The sequence below is a fragment of the Buteo buteo genome, chromosome 4, assembly GCF_964188355.1.
Source record: "Buteo buteo chromosome 4, bButBut1.hap1.1, whole genome shotgun sequence".
Lineage (NCBI taxonomy): Eukaryota > Metazoa > Chordata > Aves > Accipitriformes > Accipitridae > Buteo > Buteo buteo.
In genome coordinates, this window is record NC_134174.1 from 30380663 (window position 1) to 30393151 (window position 12489).

The 12489-nt window shown below is 51.9% G+C and overlaps 1 protein-coding gene across 3 annotated transcripts in view; it reads right to left on the reverse strand.

Annotated features, from left to right (window-relative positions):
* The window catches only part of ADAMTS14 (ADAM metallopeptidase with thrombospondin type 1 motif 14), a 39711-nt gene extending 27222 nt beyond the window's left edge, over positions 1-12489 (reverse strand). For 2 of the 3 annotated variants that reach the window (XM_075025390.1, XM_075025389.1), the window contains exons 1-4: positions 11605-12489; positions 10712-11133; positions 3495-3651; positions 2048-2244 (exon numbers count right to left, since the gene is read on the reverse strand). In XM_075025390.1, coding sequence (XP_074881491.1) covers positions 2048-2244; positions 3495-3651; positions 10712-11133; positions 11605-11677 — 849 coding nt within the window. In that variant the 5' untranslated portion in view covers positions 11678-12489. Of the gene's footprint in view, positions 1-2047; positions 2245-3494; positions 4189-10711; positions 11134-11604 lie in introns of those variants that run through there. The other variant, XM_075025392.1, reaches the window with a different exon arrangement.

A 12489-nucleotide genomic window follows, 5' to 3' on the forward strand; every position in this document is an offset into this window, starting at 1 on the left:
CCAGAAAAGGCCAGGAAAGTTTTTGATGAACTTCCAAGCTCGCTGCCCCCTTTTCTTGGGACAGATGTTGATAGGAAAACTCCTGGAGGCTTTCCCAGCCGGCTCCCATGCACCATCTCCCCAGCATACTCCAGCCCAGCTCATTAAGTCCGTTCCTCGTTAGAGGGCTGGCCAAGCCTCTCCTCCTTCCCCTTGCCTCCAACTAATGGGATTAGCGTTCGGCTGTGTGGTCCCAGCACGCTCCTCCCCGCCAGCCCCCGGCACCCTCCTCTCTCTTGCTCTCTCCCTCTGCCATCCAGGCCAGAAAGCATGGTTTTTTCTGCTGAATCGGGTATTTTAAGGCAATCCGAGCCGGTAAGGAAACGAGGCAGCGCCAAGGGAAGAGGAGGCAGACGGAGGTCACGGCAAAGCCGGAAAGAAAACGCACTAAAAAGCAGAAAGAAAGAAGGGGAAGGGGGTGGGGGAAGAACGTATAGAAGGAAATAATACTTGGGGAAGTATTTGTTGCGTGCATTATCCTGGGTTTTTCCCCCCCTTTTATTGATGCTGCTTTTCTCCCCTCTTCATTTAATTCATTAAAGTCTCCAGCGCTGCCTTTATTTGAATAGACAGTGGTCCGCCCTTCTCCCAGCACAGCATCCCGCGCATTCACTCCCTGAAAAGTCCTGCCCGCGGGGTATAAACCATGAAATGCGCCTGAAAACCAACCTTTTGATTAGAGCTGACAATCCCCAGGCGCTCAAACCGTCTGTCCTCCCCGATCGGAAAGGAAAAATGACATCATCTCCGACCCCCGTAACGTGGGAAGAGCCCTGGGGTCAGAATGGGGAACCCTGCGGCTTCCCGCTTGCAGAAGGATTTAATAAGCAAAGGGGAGAAACTTTCAGAGAGGGAATTTAAGTGATGCTGAGAGCATCCTACCACAGGCATCAGGATAACGCACCGGAAAATAAAACATCATAGTGAAGGCATTTGCTTTTTAAAACCAACATCTTCCCCGTTTGGGACCGGCCATATTACACTTGGCCTCTAATCCTGCAAATCCTTACCCCTTATGTTGATCGTTTCCCCTTCATTACTGGCAATATGGCTCTGAGCCTGCCTGCCAGGGCAGAAATAATGCCCAAACAAGCGAACAAGCAACCAAAAAGCAAAAGCATCTTTATAGCTTGGTTATTTCTGAGCTGGTTGCGCCTTACGAACATTTTCTGTCACCATGCAAAATAGTACTGAAATAAAAATAAATAAATAGTGGCAAGGATAAAGCATGGAAAACAAAACAAAAATGGGACAGCGCGCAAAAGAGATCTTTGAACGCTGACCCTATTTGCAGACGTTCAGGTGCTAGCAGAGCAAATCTCCTGCAAGATGAATAGCTGAATAAATATTGATCCTTCCACATCTCTCAGGACTTGGGGAATACGCACATTTTTATCTTAAAAATGAAAGAAAAGCAGTGTAGGGAATCGGCACAAGCTGCCCCGCGCCACCGGGCAAGGAGAGACGCAGAAGCAGGGCTGCTGTAAAGCTGCTATAGGTGCACAGGTTTTCCGAGGAATGTGAAAAAACTTCTGAAAAATCTATAAAAATCTTCCCCCATCAACAAATACTACTCAAAATAAATAATAAACATCATAATTACAAAATAAGTAATAAATATCACTATTTCAAACCAAATAATCAACAACCATTCTCTTTCCTAGCATTTGCTGAGGTTTCAGCCATGAGGAGGAGACGGTCTTGGCCAGGAGAAACAGAAGAGGCTCTTGGACTCAGGTGATAGTGATGGCAACCAACACGCCAGACCCTGCCATTGGCCAGGGGAACGTGACGGAGATGAACATAAAAGGGCTCTGCTTTCCATTTCCACTCCGATTGCCACAGCTATTAAATGCCAGAGCCGGCTGTGCGAAGGAACAGCCCTTCCTGCAGCACTTTCCCCTCCCCAAACCCATTTTTTTTCCAGGATAACAGATTTGCAGCACCAGAAAAGCAGCAAACCAAGGGAGGGGTGGGAGCCACGGCCCCCCCCAAAGCCAAGTCTTACTATATTCATGAGGGTGAGGACGTAGTTCTGGACATGCTCCTTCCCGTGGAAGCGTACGACCGAGTCGTCCACCGCCAGCAAGACCTCGATGTTGTAGTCGTCCTTCCTGGCGTGACGCCTCTTGCGCTCCGTGTCCCCCAGCCGCTCCGTCATCAGCTCCAGGGAGTTGGGGAGATCGCCCACCCGCACGCCGGGCGCTGGGCAAGGCATGGGGGGCAGAAGAAGAAAGAGCCGTTGAGGGGACCTGACACCACGGTCACGCTCCAAAAAAATGTAAATTAAGCAGGAAAAATAAATAGGATGTTTAACTCCAACCCGGTCGCTGGTCCAGCTTGCTGTACGGTGGGGAAAGGGCTCTGAATTGGGAGCGAACAGCATCAAAAGACACATCTACGTGACGATGGTCCTACATTGTCCGCTGGGTGGTGGTGGGACACCAGGGAGGTGGGGAGAACACGTGCAAAAGTGCGGGCTGCTCTTTGAGAGTGGGCAGCCGTAGCCAGAGCATCCTCTATCCTTCACAGAATCCTTCACCCTTCATCCCATCCTTCACCCCATCACCCAGCAGCGCCTTCAAAGCTCTCAATCTCGATCCCATTAGCGATGCTACAAAAGCAACGAGCACACCCTGGAAAACTTTCAAACTTTTTTAAAAATCAGGGAGCTGATTACGATGCCACAAGAGGTGAATAAACGCTGGGGAAGGCTAATGTCTCTGCGTAAATATAAACAGGTTTATAGAGTGCTTTTGCACAACATTGACCCCACGCTTGTAAACACTTCTGGGTGCGCTCGGCTTTGTGCGGGTGAGAGGGGATGTCAGCAGGTGATTTATGCGCACAGAGTGCAGCGCATGGCTATGTGATGCTATAAAAAAAAAAAAAAGCCACGTTTTCTCCTTCAAGGCAAAGAAGAAGAAAGAAAAAGGACAAGGCACTAGAAAAGCCAAATGAATTATGGACACTGGGAAAAGGAAGAGCTTCTGTTGTCTGTTAAAAAGTCAAATCAAGGCCACATTTCACAATGTATAGGTGATTAAAACAAGACTGCAGCACCTACATCTCCAAGGTGTCGGACCAAGTCCGGCTCTTCCCGACCCCTTCACTCATGAGTCCCAACTCTGCTTCCCATCCCAAGCCTGATGTGACCATCCACGGGCCTGATCACACCCATCTAGGAGATTCTTCCTCTTTGAAGAAGAGGAAGAATAACTCCTATATAACTCATCCAATTTTAACGAAATTTGGAAGAATTTCAGAGTTCCCAGCAAAAGCCTGGCATTTTCTTTCCTTTCTTCTCGCTGATGACCCAATGGCAATTAAAGCCAGCCTAAAGCCATAGGGCTAGACTTATGACCCAGAGGGCAAGTGGAAGGAGAAATCCTCTCCCCACAAGAAATAGTTATTCTAAATTGCTGGGAAACACACTAGAATCAAGGAGCCCCTACCTTCGGGGTGGAGGTCCTGGCGGGGCTCAGCGCCGTCCTGCCGGATGGCCGACCGGCGGTACACCACGTGTGCCCTCCCGTGCTCCTCCGTCTCCTGCTGCCCCCTCTCCAGGGGCTCGATGAAGAACTCGTTGCTGTCTGTCCGAATCAGGCCAGCCTGGACTCCACAAAGAGATAAAGAAAAGGGGAAAAAAAAAAAGGGCATGTTTTTATATATGCATACATGTACATACACACTCAATATACTCATTAAAGATTGATGTGCAGCATGCATGAATGCAAGGGGGAAAAGCATCCCAAATAAAACGGGTGTCTTGTTGCTACTCCATGACACTGGGATGGATCCGTTACCATGTTCATGTATGATGACCCTTAACTTCTCCTGTAGATGGAAAAAAAAACAAAAAAGGGGGCAAAAAACAACCAACCAAAAAAAAACCAGGCCATAATTCAACTTATGTCTTTATATGGTTAGGAAACTCCATTCCTTCTCATCAGCGACAAGTTTTTCTGCCTAACCCTGCGGATCAGGGGATACAGGCTGCACAGGCTTCCACGCCACGTCACCTCCCTGCAGCGTCCCCATCCCCATGCCCGTGGTGCCGGGGAGGAAACGTGCCATTTCACCGACGCTACGAGCTGCGATCACAGCCCAAAGGAAGGAAAAAGAAACTATCACCTCTGCCCCGTGAAGTGCTTGAGAATTAACGCAGGGGAATCCCTTTGGAGGAGAAGCTGGAAAGCATTACGACTCCACCTCCCAAAAACGGGGAAGATGAATGAGAGGGCAATCGTCACTGGAAATGTTGCCCTGGCTACCGACCTGCTCCTAATTAACACCAAGCTCCCACCAAATCCCGCTTACATCAACCCGAGCGCTCATGCCCCGCAGCGCCAGCCGGCTCGGACCTTGGGCAAGAAAAAGGATCGCCAGGATTTGGCTTCCATCCCACGGGCAGCCCCCCCCCGCACCCAGCCTGGCATTTTTCACGGCTCCCTCCATCGCGCACGTGCGCGCTCCTTCCTCCGGCACTGCCCGCCGTTGCCTGCTGTTGAATAGCTGCCTGGAAAGCGCGAGTGGAACATATGGATCTGTTCTTATAGCTGTTCGACAGCGTGCACCTACTGGAGTCCTCATCAGGGCTGGGGTACTGGAACTGTTTTCGTCAAATAAAATACAATAAAATATACATATATTTTGCACAGAGCGGTATGAAGACATGACCTGGGCTCTGTAAACAGCCAGGCGAAGCTAAGGGTCTTCCAAGCCCACCTGGGTCATCGGATCACCTTCACGTTCACGTACTGTTGCATTCGTCATGGCATCAGCCAACCCGGCTCTGCTAGACTTCATCAAATTTCCTGCTCCACTTGGGTTTTATTAGCTGCTTAACTCCTCTGGAAGGCAGGTTTTTGGCTGGTTTTGTTTCACCTCCTTCCCAAGGAATCTAAGTATGGGCAGTTGTGCTAGGATCAACTTGCCCGACACACGTATCTCGGGTCCTTCCCACAGGAGACGTTCAGGTCACCAGGGCAGGACCTCTCCAGCCAGGGCTTTTCCCACCACCCCCAGCCAAGGCGATGAAGATCCCAGCCAGGTTCAACCAAGAGTTTGGAGCACCAGGCAAGGTGGCGGCGATGAGGCAGAGATCAAGCCAGGGAGTCAACCTACAGATCAGATCCAGCGATGGTTGGACAAGTCCGTGATGACGGGGCAGGTCCAAGCTGTTGCTGCTCTTTGTTATATGATAAGAGAAGGTGGGCATCCATTGCTTAGCACAAAAACGAGTAGCTGGGTGGGCATCCGACACAGGCATCGCAAACACACTTGGATTTTACACGCACGAATTACGCTGATTTCCCCCCAACTAACATGCTTCCAGCTTCCCCATCGCTACAAATTTGGGCTGGAGCGTCACTCCTGTTACCCGAAAGCACCCGGTGCGGTACCCCTGCCAGCATCCTATTTTAGCTTGGCAGCGGAAAAAGCAACCCCCGCCCCAGGAGGAGGTCTGCTAGGACATCGCTGCCCCCTCGCAACCCTGCCACGGGGCGTTTCACCCGGGACAAGGCATCCCAAAGCCGGTTTATGGGTTTACGGCGAAAGCTGGGACTTGCTGAGTCAGGCGGCCGGAGGAAAGCCACGCCGCCGCGCCGGGGCAAGGCTGGATTAAAATATGAAAGAGCCTGGTCCCAAGCCACAGCCCACTTGGGTTTGCGCTGCTCTACAGCTCGTGACTAATTATATATGGCTCAAGAAATAAAGCAGCCCAGGCTTTCTCGCCCATGCTTTCTCCCAAAGGCAGGATGCAACACACTGCTGACTCCAGCGATGACCGACGGGCAAAGTGGATATCGCAAGAACTCGTGCACACGTCTGATCAGAGCACCCTCATAAATGAAACAGAATCCGCAGCAGTCACCTTGCCATTTACAAAAATAAAAAAACCAACCCAAAAACACCATTGCAAGAGGCATGCATGAACCTGCTCAGTCTTAAAAAGGAGCAGCTCGGGTTGTATTTCAGCATTTTGGGTAGGTCATAACCGTAGGGAGGCAGCAAGAGAGGCCAGACGCCACCCAAAAAGCCCCAATAAGCATTCCTTGGGCACTTGCCAAGAGATCGATCCCATCCTCAGCGATCCATTTATCATGTGCTTCCCACCCCCTAATTTTATTTGGTTTAATAATACCAAATCAAATGAAATCTGGTAAGGTGGGACTATCAGTACTGATATTTCTAACACGCGATGCTGTCTGCAGCTCTCAATGAAGGTAATTCCCAAAGTAAGAAAATGGCCCTTTAGAGACAATTCCACTGGAAAAAAGGAAAATACACTTCTTTTTTTTTTTCTTTTAAGGAAAACATCACACTCTTTTCTGCCAGCTCACAGAGGGTAAAATCTCTTTTCCAGCTCTCCTGCGTCTCCCCAGGCTATGGGAGAGATGACCTGGGCTCGCTGGCCCGGCACCAGCCTCGCTAAGGGGGATCCCCCCCACCACCACCACCCCGGGTAAGCGACTCCTCCATCACCACTGGGTAAAAAGCTCCAACTCCCACAGGAATTCAGGAAATTCTGACACTTCAACGCAGCTGAAATGTGGAAAAATTAATAAAGCTGCTCCACTCAGCCAGAGAAGCAAACAGCACCGAGGAGGGGGAAATCCAGCTGCGTGCATAGTATGTATTTTTCCTACACGATTCACACTTAATTTGGACAAAAAGTCCCAGAAAGCTGGGCTGTGTGTGAACGCAGGCACTGTCGCTAGCCACCGCTCCCCATTCATCCCAAGACTGCCCAGCGAGGGCATCGGAGGGATTTGGAGAGGGATGCATCCGCCCCGCGCGGAGCTGGACCACGGCTGGCAGCAGCACGGTTTGCATGGCACCGGGGCACAGCCCAGAGGTGCTCGGTCACTATTTTCGTACCTCTTCACCTGCAAGCTCATTAGCATCACGGGGGAACATGAAATTAAGGGAGATAATTAACCACTGAGACTTTTACCCCACGCTCTTTACTGGGCACGTGGTCTAGTATTGCAAACTCGGGCAAGATGCTAAGCAGGACGCAGAGAGAGCTTTCCACTGGTGAAATTGGGGGGTAAAATACCACTTTCAGTGCACCTTCGGACACTTTTGCTCCATTCCCATTGAGAGCAACATCCTGAGACATCTCACACTCCAGGCATTTAAACCAGCACCTTTTTTCTTGCCGAAATGAACCCCACAGTTGAGGAGCTGCAAGGAAAATCCCGGAAGACAAATCCATACTTTTTTTGCGCAGGGGCATCGTTATGGGGACTGTTTCTCCCTTCGTTCCCTATTAATTACTGTTCCTGAGGGCTTTTGTGCTCTGCTTATCTGCTGCCACCCATCTGAAGCAAGCCAGGGCAACAGGGATGGAAAACGCTGGCTCTACGGTTTGCAGCACGTTAGCGTTTGGTGCAAATAACCCCGGAGAGCAGCAGGGAAAAGTCAGCCATGAAAAGCAAACAGGGCACCTACAGATGATAACTCTTCACCCATCTCTGCAACCAGCGAAGCACGAAGGAAGCAAGATCGACCACACGCTGCTAAAGCTGGCGTGGAAAGATGGGATGCCTTCACTGCAGCGAGATGTGTCCGCCGGGGGAGATTTCCGCCTAACGCTACTTTACCAGTTAGGAATTTGGTGGCTTGGATCAGCTTTGAAATTATGTTATGGCCGACAGCATCTTCCCACCCTGGTACGAGACACTCTTGCAAAAAAAAAAAAAAAAAAAAAAAGGCCAGATTTTCACGCGTGGATGCCTGCAGCAAATAACCCATGTGGAAGGTGCCATGGGTTTGGCATCTGTGAAAAAAAAAAAATCAGCTCACTTACATGGCTAAATAAGGATTTAGGAAAGACTTAATGTGTACTCTCTGTTTCAAGAACTGGGTTGGGTTTTTTTTCCTCATTATTTATAATCTCAGTCTCCATTTATACACAGTGTAATCTCTTTGTGTACACAGCCTTCATCCGCAGCATCCCGGAACGCTTCCTCTGACCAGAAACGAGCGGCCAAGCGCGGTCCTGCGCCTCCCACGCACGCTATACTGGGACGCAAAAGCCGCAAGCCCCTTTTGAAGCTGGTGGAGAACATCCAGCAAAAGTCCACAGTAATTCCAGGGTACGTGCAGACTGAAGAGCAACAAAGCTACCTACAGCCGGTGCTCCCCACGTTAAGTCAGTCCTTATTTAGCGTGAGGTTAACAACAGTCCCCATCATGTACATCCCTCCCAGATGCTCTGCTGCTTCTCTGCTGGGTCATGCTGGAGGTAGACCGTGGTCATAAATACCATCCTCCCATCCCATCCTCACCTATCGCCACATTCCAGTTCTGTTTCTTGGTCCATTTGCTACCTCAAGTTCTTTTTACCACTTTTTGGAGGGTTTTTTTGGGTCCTCTTGAACTCACAGCACCTCCAAAGGGGACATATAAGCTGTCAGATTTACCTAAGCCAGAGGACCATACCGCAATTTACACCAGCCAGAAAACCCATGAAAGAGAAAAACCAACCGCAATGTTGACCTTATCACAAAATCCTCTTTACCAGGGCAGGAGCAGAGCCCCTGCTCGGGCTCTGTCCTCCTGACCTCTTCCCCCAGCCTGCAATCACATGTGCTTCGCTGGATGATGGGAAATTGCTGCTTGAGGCCAGGGCACTTATTTGTTGGCCATGGAGCAATAAATACATTGCAGGAAGAAAAAAAAAAAAGTATATTTTTTTTCTCTTCCCTTAGTGCTGCTGGAGCTCTACATGAAGAAATAAAACATCTGCGAGACAACACATCGGCAACCACGATGCCAATAGCGTGTCCCATGATAGCTTCGGAAATGGGGGTGCACCAAAACTGCCCTGCAGAAGCCCTCGGCGTTTGCAAACCACCAAAGCCCCGTGCATCAGCACAACGCGGCTCGGCTAATCCCACCCTGCAAGGCAGAGCTGGCTGCATGGGGGGCTAATGAAGGTAAAAAGGGACGAAGTGAGCACCCTGAGCTGCTGATCCTGGGGGAAGAGCCACTTCTTCCTTTACATGAGCTTAAAAGAGTGGGCTTGGGGTTAGCAGGGATGGCAAGACAGGTATGGCTGCATAAATCCACATGCAAAAGCATCCCGCAGTACAAGCTACATCCTAAACCGGCATCGCTGCTACTACCTGCGGCCAAAGGATGGCTGGAACAAGGGCAAAAATAACAACAACCGCCGCCTGAGAAGATGCGCGAGGGGCTGAGATGGGAGAACTTGGGGCTAAAGCCTAGAAAAGCCTGGAAAAGTTAAACTAGAGCCTACCTGAGCTGGACCCTAACAGTACAGTGGGCTCTGGGGAAGAGAAACCCCCCAACACCGTCCTCGCTGCTTCCCAGACACAGACTCGGCTGCTGACCGCTTCCAGCATCCCTTCGCTCGTGATGCCAACCGGGAATTCTATCTGCAATGCAACCTGCACACTTAAAAAACAGGTTTTCAATTGGGACGCAGCACTACTAGTTGTTTGCTAGAGCTATTGGAAATACCTCTAAAGCTTTCAAGCCTGCCCCAAATTCACCCGCCCCAGCACGATCCACATTACAGGGAAATTTCTGCAAATTCACAGCCTCAGCCGATTCCAGAAAAGATGCTTCAAAAGGTGTGGATTATGTGCTAAAATTGTTGGCAAAAAAAAATAAACTACTATATGTAGGCGAAATATGTATTTCTAACTGTGCTGCTCTATCATTTCTGCTCGTATAGTAACACCAGGCGCTGTATAAAAAGAAAGGAATGCCAAATTGTTTGTGCTAGCACCTAAATTGGCTAAGGAACTCCCAGAATAAAACGACCAAAAAAGAAATATATAAAAAAAAAGGCAAAATAAGACGTTTACTGCAACCCAGCACTAACGCAACTGGTACTGGGAGAAAACAGCAAATGCTCACACCTACAACAAGAATTAAATTGGCTCAAAGGAAGTTTGAAGGGCAATGGGCCAATGGTATAAAAAAATTAGAAGCTATTCCTCCAGCGTATCAAAGGTAGGAAACCCACAGGCAGACCAGACGCTGGGGATAAGGAGGTAACAGAGCCATTTAAGTAATTAACGCGCTGTAGCAGTAAGTTACCGATGCTGATCTGCGCTCACCCTGCAGTCGGAAAGCCAAAAGGCTCTGAGCACGTCAGCTATTAGTAACAAAAAAAAAAAAAGAGGTCCTTCCTGAAAAAAGATGCTTAGCGGGAAGAAGACCACATGCTAACAGTGATTTCGGGAGATGCTCGAGCTCACTCGGCCTCATTGAAGAGGTGGGAAACGCAGAGGAAAAGTTCCTGAAGCAGTCCCAAGGTAAAACACGGGTGAGCGAGGATGCAGCAGCATCACCGGCAGCGTGGGTACCCATAGGCGTTACGGCATCCGACACAGTTCCCCTCCGGGTAGAAGGCAGCTCAGGCATGGGACAGGCAATTTTTTCAACCCCTTTAATTAAACATAGCTGCACATAGCGCAGAAGGACAGAGCGCTCGCACGTGTAGTACCCTGCCCTGCTTATGCCACAAGCCACGTGGGGAAAGGGAACCCGCAGCAGCCAGCCGGTAAAGGGCAATGTACAGTGCAGACACCTAACGCATCGCCAAAAAAATCAGGTTTCGGGACACCTCGTAAGAGAAAACCACACCAAAACCTGGGCAGCGCGCATGAGGCCTCAAGGAGCTTACCAGTCCGTCGCAGTTGCTGATGGCCACGGCGGCTCCGGGCATGCCGGAGATGTCGCCGGTGAAAAGGCACCGCTGTTGGAGGGGTTCCCGGAAAAGCACCTCAAAATCCTCCTGCCATTCGGCCACGGCGCCCACCGGCACCAACCGCCGGTTGGGCCTCAGCCGGAGGTGCAGCTCCTTCCCGAAAACCGTGACGTTGAAGTAGAGCAAGCGGCCGCTGGCCCCGCGGCGCTGGGGGGACTCATCCGGGGGGCTGCGCGGGACGCGGCGGCGGGACGGGCGCAGGGACGGGGGACAGGCGGCTTCGCCGATCCCCGCCGCCGCCTCACCGGACACCACGTGCGAGAGGAAGCGACCCCGGCAATCGGCGCTGAAGGGAACGATCACACCATACTCGCTGAGTTTGCCGGACAGGAGCAGCTCTGCGGAGACAAGACGGAGGGAAAAAGGGTTCGACGACGGGCACGGAGCATCCCGCGCGTCGGGATTTCGGTGGCCAACCCAACTCGGGGAGCCATTGGCGAGCCCCGCCGAAGCTCGATAAGCCCAAGAGCTACTTTTCCCCTCCCGACGCAGCCCCGCTTTGTAGTTTTAACCGAGCGCGTCAACCGTAGCAGAATAAACTCGGGCTGACGTGCCCCTCGCACGCCAAGCACGCCAACTATTTCTCGCCCAACCTCCATCTCCCCCCCAGTTTCCCACCGAACCCAAACACACACACTCCCCCCCTCTCAACCCCAACCCTCTCCTTTCTCCCCATCCTCCGAGGTCCGAGCCACCTGTCAAAACAACCCCCGAGGAAAAAAACGCCACAAAAAAAAAAATATAAAAAAATAAAAAAAAAACCACACACACCCCACGGCGTGGGGGGGGGGGGTGGGAAGGGGCCGTACCTGGGGCACTGCCGGCGGCCAGGCAGCCGTGCAGGGGGACGAGGCAGGAGAGCACCAGCCGCAGATAATCCATTTGGGGCCGGCGGCGCGGCGCGGCGCGGCGGGCTGCGGGGCGGGCGGGCGGGTTGCGGGGCGGGCGGCGCCCGGCGCCCGCCTCTCCCCCCGCCGCCGCCGCCGCCGCCGCTGCCGGGGCCACCGGGGCCGGGGCCGGGGCCGGGGCCGCTGCCGCCGCCTCTGAGGGAGGGAAGGGAGGGGAAAGGGGGGGAAGGGGGGAACGGGGGGGGGGGGGCGGGCGGCGCCGCGCTACGCGCCCGCGGCCCCCCGTGCGCGGCGTGGGGCGGGCCGGGGGCAGGGTTTGAGGGAAGGGGTGGGAGTTATGGGGTTTGTGGGGTTGGGTTTTTTTTTTTTTTAGTAGTAGTATTCTTTTCCTTCATTTTTTTTTTTTTAATAATTTAAATTCTTTTTTTCCTTTACTTTTTCATGTTAAAAAGTTCTCGGGGTGCGTTTGGATGGTTCTTTTTCTCGGAGATTTTTTAAAAAAAAAGCCGTTTCGGGCAGCCGGCTCCTGCCAGCCCTCCCTTCCCCGCCCCGCGGCCGCTCGGCTCCAGCCCTGCCCGAACAAAGGCGAAGCGCGGCGGGAGCGCCCCCCCTCGCCCCTCCCGGCTCTGCCCCTTCTCTCTCTGCCTTGGGGTTCTCCCCAAAACCCACCCCTGGCCCCACGCTGGAGCGGGACCCCAGCCCAGAGGAACTCCTTAAGGAGAGCCGAATCGTCTCCCAGCGCTTCGACCGCTGCCGCCTCGTGGGGTGTAGGTAAACATCCCGGTTAGAACCAGCTGGGATGATTATTTCTTCCTTTTTTTTACTCCTCCCTTCAGTTATTAGGAA